This window comes from Pongo abelii, chromosome 23 (assembly GCF_028885655.2).
Source record: "Pongo abelii isolate AG06213 chromosome 23, NHGRI_mPonAbe1-v2.0_pri, whole genome shotgun sequence".
NCBI classification, from domain to species: domain Eukaryota; kingdom Metazoa; phylum Chordata; class Mammalia; order Primates; family Hominidae; genus Pongo; species Pongo abelii.
The window spans coordinates 57442663-57458715 of NC_085929.1; the positions used below are offsets into that span (position 1 = coordinate 57442663).

Here is a 16053-nt window from a genome sequence, read left to right on the forward strand (position 1 = left end):
CCTGCTGCCCCTCACCCTGCCGGTGTGTCCCTCCTGCTCATTTCCGACCATCTTCCTCTCGCCTCTGGTTGCCTCCCGGGCTGGTACTTCTGCGTCGGACTTGTTCATTCTGGGGTGGGGAGCCCTGTACTGGCCCCTCCAAGCCCCTCAGCAGTTCTGTCCCCATGTCTTGCAGGGCTGTCCCTGCCTTCCTGGGATATCTTCTCAGGGCCTGCTTGATGACCCTGGGTTTGGGCAGGTCTTGGCCCCAACCCAGGTCGTCAGAGTTTGTGTCCTTTCTCGGGGGTCCCCGGTGGGGCCCTCCTCCATCCTGTAACTGAACGCACACCTCTCTCCTGTCCTCTTCACAAGAGCCCTCCCCGTGCAGCCCTGGGCCTGGGGCACAGAGCTTGGGCATCCAGGGACCAACCCAGACCAGGGTCTGCCTCGGAGCCCGTGCTCTGGGCTCCCTGTTTCTCCCCTGCCCTCCATTTCCCGGCCACCACTGGCCCCAACCCCATTTTCCCGAGCATTCTAGCTCCTCGCGCCGGGTTCTGCCGCGGGCGTCCATTGTGTCCGGACAGTGGCTTCCCCGGGGTGGAGTCGGGGCAAGGCTGGCCTCTGCGGGAGGGGGTGCCGGGGTCCCCAGGAGCCTCTCCGAAGGCAGCACCACCCCTCCCCGCCCAGCGCCCTGGCTGGTCTCACCGGCCCTTCCGTCCGCAGGGGAGGACGAGAAGCTGGCGTCCCTGCTGGAAGGGCGCTTCCCGCGGAGCACCTCGATGCAAGACCCGGTGCGCGAGGGTCGCGGCATCCCGCCCCCGCCGCAGACCGCGCCGCCTCCCCCGCCCGCGCCCTACTACTTCGACTCGGGGCCGCCCCCAGCCTTCTCGCCGCCGCCCCCGCCGGGCCGCGCCTACGACACGGTGCGCTCCAGCTTCAAGCCTGGCTTGGAGGCGCGCCTGGGCGCGGGCGCTGCCGGCCTGTACGAGCCGGGCGCGGCCCTCGGCCCGCTGCCCTATCCCGAGCGGCAGAAGCGCGCGCGCTCCATGATCATCCTGCAGGACTCGGCGCCCGAGTCGGGCGACGCCCCTCGACCCCCGCCCGCGGCCACCCCGCCCGAGCGACCCAAGCGCCGGCCGCGGCCGCCCGGCCCCGACAGTCCCTACGCCAACCTGGGCGCCTTCAGCGCCAGCCTCTTCGCTCCGTCCAAGCCGCAGCGCCGCAAGAGCCCCCTGGTGAAGCAGCTGCAGGTGGAGGATGCGCAGGAGCGCGCGGCCCTGGCCGTGGGCAGCCCCGGTCCCGGCGGCGGCAGCTTCGCCCGCGAGCCCTCCCCGACCCACCGCGGGCCGCGCCCGAGCGGCCTCGACTACGGCGCGGGCGATGGCCCGGGGCTCGCGTTCGGCGGCCCGGGCCCGGCCAAGGACCGGCGGCTGGAGGAGCGGCGCCGCTCCACTGTGTTCCTGTCCGTGGGTGCCATCGAGGGCAGCGCCCCCAGCGCGGATCTGCCATCCCTCCAGCCCTCCCGCTCCATCGACGAGCGCCTCCTGGGGACCGGCCCCACCGCCGGCCGCGACCTGCTGCTGCCCTCCCCGGTGTCTGCTCTGAAGCCATTGGTCAGCGGCCCGAGCCTTGGGCCCTCGGGCTCCACCTTCATCCACCCACTCACCGGCAAACCCCTGGACCCCAGCTCACCCCTGGCCCTTGCCCTGGCTGCCCGAGAGCGAGCTCTGGCCTCCCAGGCGCCCTCCCGGTCCCCCACACCCGTGCACAGTCCCGACGCCGACCGCCCCGGACCCCTGTTTGTGGATGTACAGGCCCGGGACCCAGAGCGAGGGTCCCTGGCTTCCCCAGCTTTCTCCCCACGGAGCCCGGCCTGGATTCCTGTGCCTGCTCGCAGGGAGGCAGAGAAGGTCCCCCGGGAGGAGCGGAAGTCGCCCGAGGATAAGAAGTCCATGATCCTCAGCGTCCTGGACACATCCCTGCAGCGGCCAGCTGGCCTCATTGTTGTGCATGCCACCAGCAACGGGCAGGAGCCCAGCAGGCTGGGGGGGGCCGAAGAGGAGCGCCCGGGCACCCCGGAGTTGGCCCCGGCCCCCATGCAGTCAGCGGCTGTGGCAGAGCCCCTGCCCAGCCCCCGGGCCCAGCCCCCTGGTGGCACCCCGGCAGACGCTGGGCCAGGCCAGGGCAGCTCAGAGGAAGAGCCAGAGCTGGTGTTCGCTGTGAACCTGCCACCCGCCCAGCTGTCGTCCAGCGATGAGGAGACCAGGGAGGAGCTGGCCCGAATTGGGTTGGTGCCACCCCCTGAAGAGTTTGCCAACGGGGTCCTGCTGGCCACCCCACTTGCTGGCCCGGGCCCCTCGCCCACCACGGTGCCCAGCCCGGCCTCAGGGAAGCCCAGCAGTGAGCCACCCCCTGCCCCTGAGTCTGCAGCCGACTCTGGGGTGGAGGAGGCTGACACACGCAGCTCCAGCGACCCGCACCTGGAGACCACAAGCACCATCTCCACGGTGTCCAGCATGTCCACCTTGAGCTCGGAGAGCGGGGAACTCACTGACACCCACACCTCCTTCGCTGACGGACACACTTTTCTACTAGAGAAGCCACCAGTGCCTCCCAAGCCCAAGCTCAAGTCCCCGCTGGGGAAGGGGCCGGTGACCTTCAGGGACCCGCTGCTGAAACAGTCCTCGGACAGCGAGCTCATGGCCCAGCAGCACCATGCCGCCTCTGCCGGGCTGGCCTCTGCCGCCGGGCCTGCCCGCCCTCGCTACCTCTTCCAGAGAAGGTCCAAGCTATGGGGGGACCCCGTGGAGAGCCGGGGACTCCCTGGGCCTGAAGACGACAAACCAACTGTGATCAGTGAGCTCAGCTCCCGCCTGCAGCAGCTGAACAAAGACACGCGTTCCCTGGGGGAGGAACCAGTTGGTGGCCTGGGCAGCCTGCTGGACCCTGCCAAGAAGTCGCCCATCGCAGCAGCTCGGTGAGCAGGGCAGTGCGGGGAGGGATCCGTGCCTTGTCCGTGGCCCCCTCTGTTCTTCCTCTTGTCTGTTCTCTGGCTCTTCTGTTCCTCCTTGTTCTGTTCCATTCCTTCTGTGGCAACCCCCAACCCGCCCCCGCCATCCACCTCTGAATCCGGTCTTGCTTGGCCTACCTGAGAGAGGAGGCTCTTCTGGGCGTCTGACACATCAGGGTTGCTGCTCACTGTGTCCCTGTTGGTGCCAGAAGTGGGAGCTGGGCTCCCCTCAGAGACTCAGGTTGGGCATGAGCGCCTCCATGGCCCTCCTGGAGGCTCTTGGCCCCAGGGATTCCTGTGGGTTCTCTCTCTCGCTCCCAACGCAGGCTGTCTTTACCATCAAGGGTTGTTTCGTGTTTTACTTTGGAGGTACGCCTCCCTCCTCCCATCCTGTCTGTGGCCATGTGGCTGCCCAGCGTGGCTGATACCCTCTGCCTTAGAGCTGCCTCCTGCCTTGCTTCCTTTGGCAGCTTGGAGCACACTGACTCCTCTTCTTCTGGGGGATCTGCCACTAACTTCCTATTTCCCATCCCAGAAACATTTGTCTCTTGGCACCACCTTAGAATCCCGTAAACATGGGTTCCCGTGTGTCATTTCTAAAGTGCAGTAAGAAGGTAGATGGAAGTCACGCCATCTCCCTGCACTCCATCTGCCCTCTTGCCTTCTCCCCACCACTTCCCCCTCTGTCCTGCCCCTACCCAGAAGGATCTGAGCAGGGGCCTGGCTTGCTGCTGAGGCTGTCACAGCTGCCAGAGCCCTGGGCTGATCCCATAGGTCTTTCCTTGAGGACCCGACTCCCAAGGCTCCTTCCAAAGAGGAGCCCTTCAGGCCCGTGGGCTGCATGGATGCTGGTGGCAGAGCTGGTCATCCCCCACCCGCCCCCTTGTCTGCCTTTTTAAAGCTGCTTTTGCCTTCTGTGCCCCAGGTCTCCCCTCTCCTCTCTGGGTCTGGGGGGGTGGTACGTGGGTGCCGCCTCTTGACACCTCCTTCTTGCTGCCTGGGAGACCAACCTAGTGGGCCCTGTACTGTCAGCCTCGGAGGACAGAGTTCACAGCGTAGCAACGTGTTCAGAACTTAAGGACTTTGCAGGTCTTACAAAGGCCTGGCCATTCTACCTTCTTTAGTTCAGGATTCAAAAGACAGGAGCTTGGGAAGCTCACGAGGCCTCTCCCAAGGTCCCGGGATGCTGCCTCCAGCTCCTGTCATCCTGGGGAATTGCTCTGGGGTCCTCTCCCCTTTTTGCCTTTTCCAACTCCCAGCCAAACTGGAAAGCCCTCTTCCCAGCAGTGCAGTGTTGAAGGTGCCCGTAGAATGGGTGTTATAATCAGAGTGAGCAGCCTGGTCCTAGGCCTCTGTACAGGACCAGGCCCTGAGGCTGGGGTCTCCTGACCCACACCTGACCAGCCCCCGTCTTCCCTCTCTGCTTCTCCCTCCGCTCCTCTTTGCCTCTTGGTCTTGATGAAAATCAAAGCCATTTTAAAAAGTGCATAGCACAGTGCCTGGCCTGGTTCAGGCCCTCAATAAACATTTCTTAAATGGATGAAAGAACAAAGCAAAATGCAAATGCTGTCTTTTGTGATTTGAGATCTAGGGAGGTGGCTTAGGACAAAAACCCACAGAAGGACTTACTCAGCGTTCAGACTCATCAGGTGTCAATCCCCCATGGTCGGGCTCAGGTGGGCCCAGGTCTCGTCATTGGCCCTGTCCTCTCCTGTGAGGCAGCTGCAGCAGTTGGAGAGCAGGGTCAGGGGATTCCTCAGCCGGAACCTCTGGCACTTCCCCCTTCTCTGAGTTCATCCTCCCACAGAGCTCTTTAGCGTTCTGTCTTGATCAGGGTACGGTTCTCTTAGCCTTGGCTCTGGCTTTCACCAGGACTCTGTTTGTTTTTCTTTCTCAGATGTGGGATGGGGAAGGACAAGACCGGCAGCCCTGACCCTTACGTGATGTCTGTTCTTTTACTCAGTAGTTCCTGCAAAATTCTGATCTCTGATTGGGTTCATGTGGGTCCTCTGCTTTTCTCTGACTGATCACTGGGGTCTGGGGACATAGGGCTTTCATCAGCCAGGCTTGAGTCCTCTGTTCTCCCAGGAGCCAGGGGGATGGGTCCGCCCACCTAGCAAGCAGGTGCTGAGAGTGAGGGGAGGGGGCTCTCCAGATGGAAGTCCAGTGCCGTCCCTGGAGTAACCAGATGCTGGACAGCCTGTAACAACCAATGTTCCTGTGACACGGCCCCCACTGGCATCAGCAACTCACTTCCTTGCTGGTCATTGGCTTGGAGCCATCAGAGGGCCCTGATGTCAGTGCTCAGCAGGTCACAGCTTAGTGCTGTATCCCTCCCCCGTGAAGTGTATTACAGTGAGCCGACTGCACAGGCTATCGCGAGGCTGCACACGGCATCACCTGTGAAGCACCCAGTAGGCCCAGGGCTGGGGCCTGTGGACCCTCGCTGGTGTGAGCTGCCATTGTCTCTGCTGTCACTGACACCCAGGCACTCAGACACCTAGGCGAGGTCTTAGAGTCCTTTGTGGGAAAACAAGCCTGTTGGATGCAGCATTGGAGATGGTCCTGCCATATCAGTTTGTCTTCACACCATTCCATTAGACGGACCCTAACAGGATCGTCATGTTCCAGACAATGAAACTGAGGTACCAGAGAGTTTCCTTGCAGACAGAAAGCGGTGGTCTGCCTGACCATAAGCCCTGCTGTCTGGCTGCCGTAATCGAGGGCCGCTGTTGTTAAACCCCTTCTGATGACACACAATGGGCTTTCGCCCAATAATCCCCGTCCACAGAAGTGGCAGGTGTGTGCATCGCACAGACTCACCCCCTCTGTTTACTGGTCATGTTTGTCATAAGTAGCACCTGGTGCCACCTGAGTGGCTTACCCGGGCCTGCTTTTCCTTCTCAGTTTGCCTGTGTGTTACCTTCTGTTCCAGCTCACTCTTCCTTTCACCCTCTTGTGCTCCTTCTTGCCCTCAGACCTGGGCTAAACTACAGCCATCTGGAGGGGGCCCCACTGCCCACCCTGGGCTCTTAACTTCTGGTGCTTCTGGCTGCAGGCAGTGGGGCGGAGCACAGGACACTTGGTGATGTCTGAGTCCAGTCCTGTTTCAGATCTGGTCCTTTGTGTGCCCACCGTGGCTGTTGTCAGCTCTTGTCCTGCAGCCCCTAATAGCTGGAGTCCAGTACTCACTCCTCACTTAGGGATAAAACTGCTGGTGGAACTGTCTAAAGTGTGGGAGGTTCTGACATCCAGGTATGGCTGCTTCCTTCCCAGGGCCAGTCCTGGCAGAGGCACTAGGTCACCCTCAGGGCCATACCCTGAGCTGTGTCTTCAGCCCCTTGTGTTCCACAGTGTTTGTCTCCCAGGCCCATCCTTCTCCCTGACTGACACCATGAGGAAGGGAATGCCCCACCCACCTTCTCCACAGATGGCTCATTCCTGATGTGCTTTAGCCACAAGGTATTGTGTGGCCTGAGAGCTTTCTGGGCAAGTTAAGCTGTCCTGTATACCATGGAACCAAAGCTCGGTAACCTGTGGAAAAATGATGAGCTCTCGGGCCACCTTTGATTTTCAGGGGAACCTGGAGGATGTGGCACTCTCATGCTGCCTCTGGAAGGTCCAGGACCTTTGGCCTTTGGAATCCTTGATCCCAGATTGTCCACCTGTTCTGTGCTCCCAGCTCCAAGTCTAGCTCTGCTGGACAGACCATTCATCTGCCCAGAGCCCCTCCTCGGTCTCTGGGCCCCACACCTGACTCTGAGGCTGCATTTGGGCATGATTCAGACCTGACTCCGAGCCCCACAACTGGCCACAGGCACCCCATCTGTCTGAGGCTCACACTTGTCTCTGAGACCCTGGCTCCACACCTGGCTCTAAACTCCATTTGTCTTCCAGGCCCCATGCTCGGATCTGAATCCCATGTGGGGTCTGAGGTCCATAGCAAGGCTCACGTCTGCCTTGGCACTTAGATTTACATGGGACTCTCACATCTGGTTTTGTAGGTAAAGTTCATGGCAAAATAGCTTTGGAAACACAAAAAGAGGTTCTTTGCTGCAGTACTTCTGGTGCCTTTGACAAGCTTGTGTGGAGGAGGGCACTGTGTGCCATGGTCTCCAGACCTGTTAGAGTCAGTTCCTAGATCTCCCAGAAGACCCACATTCCTCAAAATGGTCAAGAAACCCTGCCCTGGTGGCCTGCTGCGGACCCTGCCTGCTAATATATTTGTCAGGGCTCTGGACAAAGCACTGTGTGCTTGGTGGATCACACTGGGAAGCAGGGCCAAGGCCAGCAGGGCCTGCTCTTTTGAAACCCAGACTGAATGTGTCACATACCTGCCAGTGGGGGCCCCTGCAGGCCACATGCAGCTGGGGCAGGTGTGTTCCCAGGATCCCTGAACCCTGTTCGGGGAGTAGGAAGGAGGTACAGAGGAGGGGATATAGGACACTGGGGCCCATCAGAGCTGGAGCTGGGAACAGGCGGGGTGCTGAGGAGCAAGATGTGTTACCGCAGAGGATGCACTGGAGGCTTCAGAGCCCATGTCTGGTTTTGTGCTCCTCTGAGAATTAGTTCCCTTAATGAGGCCCCTAGTTTGCAAAAGGCCACAGGCCTAGACCGGCCCCATGTGAGTGCACCTTAATGAGGCCCCTAGTTTGCAAAAGGCCACAGGCCTAGACCGGCCCCACGTGAGTGCAGTGGCAGAAGGCCCGAGGCAGTATCCAGGGCCCGAGTGTGGACATTTTCCTGCTTGTTGGCCCCAGTGGGCTGACTGAGTTGGGCACGCCTGGCAGGGACATGTCATCCTATTTTTGCATTTCGTTAGTGCATCTCGTATTCCTGGCTTTGTGCTAGGTACCAGGAGGCAAGGAGAACTGGTAAGAAGTGGGGTGAAGGGCCTGAGACCATGAACGGTCTGGATCCAGAAATGGCTAGGGGTAAAGAGAAGGTCTGGGTTGATATTAGGAGTTAGTCATTGGCTGTAGGGTAAAAAGAGGAGCTGATGGTGGCTCCCAGGCTCTGTGTGTGGCAATGACAGGGTGCCGTTCACTGAGTTGGGGATGGAGGGACATGTGTGGATACTCCAGTAGAGGTGCTGGACTCATCAGAGACTGTCTGGGTCTCACATGCAGCATTCCTGGGCACACTGGCCATAGCAAAGGGTCTGAGTGGATAATGTTGCCCAGGAGAAACTGCAAACTAAGAGGGGAGCTCCGAAAATCCATCTAGGAAGGAAGAGGCCTGGGAAAGAATGTCTCGAAGGGAAACATGAACAGGTCAGCAGCAGGGTCTTGCTGACGGCCTGGGCAACTGCGGGGCAGAGGGCGGAGTGGGGAGGGTGTGGCAAGGCCAGTCCTCTCTCACTGGCTGAGAGTCACTGGGAAACAGCGAGACAGTGCAGGATTCAAATGTAGGTGGAAAGATGTGGGGCCGTGGGGGCCTCAGCATGATCTGGACTCAGCCTCTTCAGGGCGGCTGCTGGAGGTGTTCGTGGGTGATGGTGCCTGGTGAAGTATCATGTGTTAGAGGGTGGGTGGCCCAGAAGCTCTTTGGAAGGCTGGCAGGTGCTGTGATGTGGCTGTTTGGCGGCCGGAGCCTGGCCAGGGAGGTGGCCAGACAGTGGCTGAGAGTGACGGTGGGTGTGCAGAGAGGCTACGGAAACATGGAAGTCAGACATGGACACTGCTTGGATTTGTGCCCTGGGGATTGTGTGGGCAGTACCCTGTTCCCCAAGAGAAAGAGGAGAAGCAGACACCTGGGCCGTGGGTGACCCCAGGCCCCTCCCTCCTGTGCCCTGGGGCCTTTGGCGGGCACAGCCTTCCTTGGGCGTTTTCTCTTGGCCTCCTGACATCTCCAACATGCTCTGGGAGGCGGGAGCAATGTGACTGGCTCTCCTCACATCTCTTGCCCTCGGGCCCCTGGCTCCGTGGGTGCCTCTGGAGCCAGCCTGCCCTCTGCCCAGGTCTCCAGCTCAGCCCCTGCCAGTACTACCCAGACAGGCACAACTCTGCTCTGCCCAGCTCGGACCTTCTGGAGCCCAGACCCTGCTCTGGGCTCCGGCCGAGCCTCCCGGCTGCGCTGCCCGCGCCTGCCCTGTGCCTCTGCCTTCACTGCTGTGGTCCTGCAACTCATCAGTGTGCTTCAGTCACACCTGAGACTCCAGGTACACCTGCCATCACAACTCCATTGAAAGCTAAGCCTTGGGGCAGGGGCAGGGCCAGGGTAGGTGTCCATCCTGTGAGACAGGTCCCCAGGCCAGGGCCACTGTGTCGGAGCTGGTGGGTGGAGGTCAGGTGCATATTCCTGGTCCTGCTCCTCTCCGGGTGTCCACAGTCAGGTCCCTCTGAGTGATTCTCTTGGAGTCTCCTCTGGCAAGCCCCTCCAGCAGTCACCACCACCTGGCACCCACCCCCAGGGGACCCCCCGACCCAACACCACCTGGCACCTCCCCTCGGGAACCCCCCAACCCTGGCTGCCTCCCCACTTTGCCCCACTGTGCAGGTGGATCCATGGAGGCCAGGTCCAGTGGAAGCAAAGACAGCTTATTCTGGTGGTTGGTGCCTGTGCTGAGGCCCACCTCAGGTGTTCTTGAAGCCCCTTTCTGTTTGGGGGCACAGTGTGGCCTCTTCAGGAAGTTCTGCTCTGGATCTGAGCAGCTGGGAGGAGGCAGTAGGGACAGAGGCTGAGGAGAGGAGAGAAATGAGGTCCCATGGGAGAGACAGAGCTCAGCTCTCCACAGAGGGTTGGCCTCTCACAGGTGGGGGACAAAAGACGAAACCTGCTTTAAGGGGAGCCCCATGCCTGTGTGGGGCAGGCACTGGGGATGCTGTGTGGTGAGGACAGCACAGAGGTTGGGGCGGGGGGACTCAGCCTGGGCAGGGGCAGGGAGAGGGGGTGGGAGGGCCACTGGAGAGGGGCCCGGCCAAAGAGGATGTCAGGGGCTCAGCACCCCCAGGCGCCAGGCACCTGCCGAGCACTGCAGCCACGCTTGTGGTCCACCTGCACTTGGAGACTCTCGCACAGGCGTCTCTCCTCCACCAGCAGCTCCAGCTTTGTCCCTCCCACAGCAGTTGGGCCCTCTGCACCTGAGTTCCTCCCTCCACACCTGGCTGCCCGTTGTGTGGCTGCAGCTGTGGGTCGCGTGGGCCTGGCCGGCTAACTCTCTCTCTCATTGCTCTCTCCTGCCCATCTGCATGTGGCTGCTCTGTCGAGCTGCGCCGCGGTCCCGAGCGCCGGCTGTGTAAGTGAGCATGCCCATCCCATGCCTCTTGCCGTCCACACGCTGTGCCTGTCTGCCTGGGTCTCTGCTCTGCGTGGCTGTGAGAGGCTCTGGTGCCACTGACAGCCCCTTGAGGCTTCCCCTGACACAGTGGGGATAGGGATGGGAATGGGAGGACATGGGAATGGGTTTTCTCTGGAGCTATCACCCCAGGTAGGCCTCCCACCACAGCAGAACCAAGGAGGGGCTAGAGCTCTAGGGTCCTGTCAGGTGAGGCTGGGAAGTGAGCTGCCACCGGTTCTTGGGTGTGTGCGTGCGTGCATGTGTGCGTGTTGCGTGTCTGCGTGTGTGTGCTGCTGCCACTGCAGCACGTCCGTAACGCGTGTGGGCACCGTTGCTGCTGTTGTGTGCTGTCTGTGCAGGAGGCTGCCTTGTGTTGTGGGTGTGCACGGCCTCACACCTGCCCTGCATGTGCTGCTGCTCCATACGGGTACGAGCCCTGCCTAGTGTCTGTCTCCTGTGTCACGGACCTGTTCAACCTCGTGCTGCTGCCAGCCTTTATCACGACTCAGCTGTCCCAGGAACCTGCCCAGGATCCCCTGGGTCTTCTCATGAGAGCAGAGCTGTGTGGGGGGTGGGCGGTGAAGGGTACTGCCCAAGTCTTACCGTCCCGGGTATCTGTGGATCCCGCCATGCCCAGAGCCGGTGTCGGAGGCTGGCAGGAAGGAGAAGCCAGCCCTTTGCCATGAGAGGCTGTCTTTTCTTTGGTTGGGCTGCACTTGGAGCCTGGATGGAGTGGAGGGGGCCACCAGTCATTCCTCATATTCCAGCCAGTCACTGGCTCTGGTCCCAGGGGCCAGAGAAAAGGGCCAGGGTAACCATAGGATCCCACCCTTTATTTCTTCCTCTGGCCGGGCTACTCCCGCCAGCCCCAGCCCCAGCCCCTTTCCTCCTGGACCCTGCCTGCTCCCCTCCGCCCGTCCCCCCTTGGCTGTGCGCCCCTCACCTGGCGCTGACCCCTCTCCCTCCGCAGGCTCTTCAGCAGCCTCGGTGAGCTGAGCTCCATTTCAGCGCAGCGCAGCCCCGGGGGCCCGGGCGGCGGGGCCTCGTACTCGGTGAGGCCCAGTGGCCGCTACCCCGTGGCGCGACGCGCCCCGAGCCCGGTGAAGCCCGCGTCGCTGGAGCGGGTGGAGGGGCTGGGGGCGGGCGCGGGGGGCGCAGGGCGGCCCTTCGGCCTCACGCCCCCCACCATCCTCAAGTCGTCCAGCCTCTCCATCCCGCACGAGCCCAAGGAGGTGCGCTTCGTGGTGCGCAGCGTGAGCGCGCGCAGTCGCTCCCCCTCGCCGTCGCCGCTGCCCTCGCCCGCGTCCGGCCCTGGCCCCGGCGCCCCCGGCCCACGCCGACCCTTCCAGCAGAAGCCGCTGCAGCTCTGGAGCAAGTTCGACGTGGGCGACTGGCTGGAGAGCATCCACCTAGGCGAGCACCGCGACCGCTTCGAGGACCATGAGATAGAAGGCGCGCACCTACCCGCGCTAACCAAGGACGACTTCGTGGAGCTGGGCGTCACGCGCGTGGGCCACCGCATGAACATCGAGCGCGCGCTCAGGCAGCTGGACGGCAGCTGACGCCCCACCCCCGCCCCCGCCCCGGCCGCGCCCTGCCGGCAGGGCCCCCCTAACCCCCACCCCGGGCCGCGGGCTCGGCCTGCCCCTTACGACGGCGCCCGGGCCAGGAATGTTGCATGAATCGTCCTGTTTGCTGTTGCTCGGAGACTCGCCCTGTACATTGCTTAGTGCCCTCACCGGCCGCCCAGCCCACCCAGCACACAGTCAGGAAGGGCGTGGACCAGGGAGGCTGGGGCGGGAGGTGCCGGGGGCGGGGTGCTCTGGCCTGACCACCTCCTTCACAGCTCCTGGTGGCCATTCTCCCAGAGGGGGAACCTAGTCCAGCATGCGAGGTCAGGACCCGCCTTGGTGACTCGGGGGGAGGGGGGAGACATTGGGATTCTCGATGGGGGCCGAGGAGCCCCCCTGTTTTGCATATTTTAATCCACTCTATATTTGGAACGAGAAAAGGAACAAATATCTCTGTCCGTAATAGTTTCCTCTCCCCTCCCTTCTACTTTCACTGGTCCCACTGCAGCTGCCCAGTCTTCCATCTCCGGCCCCTCACTGCCACTGCCACCCCACAACGGGGCAGGGGACGCTCCAGCTGGTCTGGGGTTGGCCAGGGCCCTAGTGGCCCGCCCTGGGGCCCCGGCTCGGCCCCTCCCCTCGCTGAGCTCTAGTGTGCCCCACCGACCCTTCAGGTGCTGCTCGTGGGGGGTCCTGCTGTGCACCCGCGGGACCAGCCGGCCTGGGAGACCATCGGCCGGGGGGATGAGGGCAGGGCCCTGCCGCTCCACCGCAGCCATCTTCCTCACAGGGTCTCTCCCCAAGGAGGGGGCCAGCTTGGTCCCCATGCTCTTGGGCAACTACAGCAGAGAAGCCTCCCTGCCTTGGACCCCAAAGTCTCCTGTCCTGCCCTTTATGTGTGTGGGTGAAACTGGGTGCGTCTGAGCACGTGGGAGCCATGTGTGTGCCTGATTACTGAGTGGCCCAGGGGCCGCTCTGGACTAGCGTGGGGCTGTGGAGGCGTGCAGTGTGCATGCGTGGGGTGTGCCTGTGAAAGCACCCTGTCTCCTCTTCCAAAGAAAGTCAGAGGCCATCCTGCACCCTGGGTCCAGCTGTTTGCCCAGCCTGTCCTTCCAGAGCCTCACCCAGCCTGAGCGGGGTTCCCTGGTGAATCCCTGCTGCTTGGGGAGGCCCCAAGGGCCCCTTGGAGGCAGCGCCCCCACCTTGGGCTTCTGAGGGCATCATAGGGGGACCCCTAGAGTCAGTTCACCGCAGGCCCTGGGGAGAGTCAAAGACCCCCGAGGGTGCCCAGCTCCCCACACTGTGACTCCTCACACTCAGCAATGACCTGTGGGGTGGGGGCCCTGGGACGTTTTTAAACCTAGGGTTTGGAGTCTGGACTAAGCTCCATCCACGTCACTCACAAGTTTCTGTTTATATTTCTAGCTTTTTTTAATAAAATAAAAAAAAAAAGAAAACAGAAGTTTTCACAACCCAGGGGCCTGGCACGCCGGTCTGTGCCTGCCCGCCCCGCCCTGGCCCACCGGCCCCACTCCCTGGGCACAGAGTCACACCCACTCACCCTTCCGCCAACAGTCCAGGTCACACAGCAGCAGTCACTGTAACAGACTGCCACATACACACTCGGTCTCACACTCACCTGTGGGTTTTGGTTCCGTTCAATTTGGGTTTTTAACTTTACAGGGTCAGTTCCGCTTCACCTCCTTTTGTATGGAGTTCCATCCGGGGGGTTTCACCCCCTGCTCCAGTCCTGAGGCCTCCTGACCCTGACGTTGTGATACGCCCCACAGAGATCTATGTTTCTTATATTATTATTATTGATAATAATTATTATAATATTATTATGTAATAAATTTATAAGAAATGAAGCCATGGCTCAGCTGCCTGCTTGAGGGGATATTTGTGTCTGTCCCTCATACCTGTCGCACAAACCTCCTCAGACTGGACCACGTGCACGGATGACTTCTAGATCCCTATCTTTGACCTCCATGCCTAGGCACCTGGCATCTTCCAGCATCTTCTCCGAGTCTGCTGGAACTCAGCCCATGCCTTCTGCACCGAAGGCTTTTCTCTGTTCACCAACCAACTGAGTAGCACCTCCTAAGCTGGAGGCCACTTGTCCTCCATGACCCCTGCCAGGTTTTAAGCCTAGGGTTTAAGACTTGCTCCCGCCAGCGTCCAGTTGTTTTTAAATTCTGCTGCTCCTGTCTTGGAACCCCCTCACATCTCTCGCAACTGTCCTACCCCATGGCTGCAGACCAGATTTAGCCCTCACTCCTTCCCTGCTGATTCACTGGTTTTCTGTTTCCATTTCTGCCCTCTGCTCACAAACACCAGCCTGTCTGTAAATGCAGCTGATGGATGGACCCCGTGAGCCAGTCCGGTCCAGCCAGTGCTGCCGTGACCCTGCCAGCATCCCCTGCTCCCTCCCCATGCACACATGCTGCTCGCCAGTCTCCCCTCATCTCCTGCAGTCCCTGAGCCACTATGACGCTCCAGGGCTCTGTCTCACACATGCCCTCGTCCTTCTGCCTGGATCACCCATCGTTCGCCTGCATCAAGCATACATAGCTTGGAGGCTGATCTCTGGATCCTGTCTTCCAGGACGTTTTCTCTGACCCGCCCTCCCTGGAGTCCCAGTTAGATGTTAGGCTCTGCATCTGCACAGCCCTGGTGCTATCTCAAATTAGAGCAAGTTGGTGCTTCCCACCTTGGGTTGTCTGCCCAGTTGGATGTGAGGTTTCCTTTTTGCTCCCACCCTGAGCACCAGAGACAAGACATTGTCCTTCAGGAGCGCACAGGCAGTCATGTAAGCAGCTGATAATGTGGCAAAAAAGACACGTCCTGGGTGGCACCTGGTGGGAGTGGCCAGCCAACAGGAGGGACAGAGACCCCTCGCTGAGTTGAAGGAGGTGGTGAGCTACGTCTTGAAGGGCAGACAGTAAGGCAAGTGGGCAAAGGCAATCAAGAGGGAGCTGTGAGAAAGTAGAGGGCACAGGACCCAGCACTGAGACCAGGGGCTGCAGAGATGTGACGTTCCCGGGGGGAGGGTTGCTTACAGGAGGGGCAGTGGTTTCAGAGCCTGGACACACTGGGTTGAGGTGGCATGTGAATATGACAGCATGACAATCACATACCTTGGCTCTGTGGTTAACCCTAGCCAGGGGTGGGGCCGGTGGCACCGTGGAGAAGTGCCACTAGCCCCAGCCTCCGAGTCCCCATGGAGGCCTGGGGCTCCATGTGCAGCCCAGGGAGACCCACCCTCCCGATGCCACACACTCAGGCCCAGAGCGAGTCAGGGGCCCCCTGCTCCCACACTCAGACCCTTGCAGGGACCCCCTCCTTGACTTCCTGTGCAGCCCTTTCCTTATGATGGCCTCAGTTTCTAATCTGAAAATGAGATGAAGATTAGGAAATGTTGAAAATTTGAAATTGTGTGGCCTCTGCTCTTCCTGTGGGCTGGCACCCCCCAGCCACTCCCAAGACCTGTGGACAACTTTGGGGCAGGGCCAGGACACGGAGGCTGCTTTTGTTTTGTTTTGAGACAAGGTCTCACCCTGTCACCCAGGCTGGAGTGCAGTGGCAAGATCATGGCTCACTGTAGCCTCAACCTCCTGGAATTGAGCTATCCTCCTGCCTCAGCCTCCCGAGTAGCTGGGACCACAAGTGTGGGCCATCACACCTAATTTTTTTTTTATTTTTTGTAGAGATGGGGGCCTCATTTTGCTGCCCAGGCTGGTCTAGAACTCCTGGCTTCAATCGATCCACCCTCCTTAGCCTTCCAAAGTGCTTCGATTACAGGTGTGGGCCACCTTGCCCAGCCTGAGGCTGGTTTTCAAGCTGTCACCATCCATAGCCTCAAAGGGCCTTTGTCCTTCTCCATGGCGCCACCCAGACCCTCACCTGCTTGCTTAAACCACCCCTGAGGCACCTGCTTCCCCTGGGTGAAGACCTGAAACCTACCCCTTTTCGGCCCTCAAGGTTTCACTGTGTCAACCATTCTTACTCCCTCTGGGATCTTCTTGCCGTCCCGGCTGGCTGGACATTGAGGATGGATGGTTTAAGGTTTCTGCTCCTCAGAGGGTGGTGGGGACAGGAATGGAAAAGGAGGGGATTGGGGGCTGGAAGGGATTGGAGATCAGGGTGAGAAAAACTGCGGTGGAAGTTGGATTGCCCAGGATGGGGACAAAAGTGGGCATGGCTGGCGAAGGCAG

General features: G+C 60.8%; 1 protein-coding gene across 1 annotated transcript in view; it reads left to right on the plus strand.

The window, feature by feature from the left end:
• The window catches only part of SHANK3 (SH3 and multiple ankyrin repeat domains 3), a 55643-nt gene extending 42321 nt beyond the window's left edge, over positions 1–13322 (plus strand). Inside the window, exons 21-22 of the mRNA XM_024240093.3 lie at positions 703–2956; positions 11239–13322. Coding sequence (XP_024095861.3) covers positions 703–2956; positions 11239–11830 — 2846 coding nt within the window. The 3' untranslated portion in view covers positions 11831–13322. The remainder of the gene's footprint in view (positions 1–702; positions 2957–11238) is intronic.
• The last annotated feature ends 2731 nt before the right edge of the window (positions 13323–16053 follow it).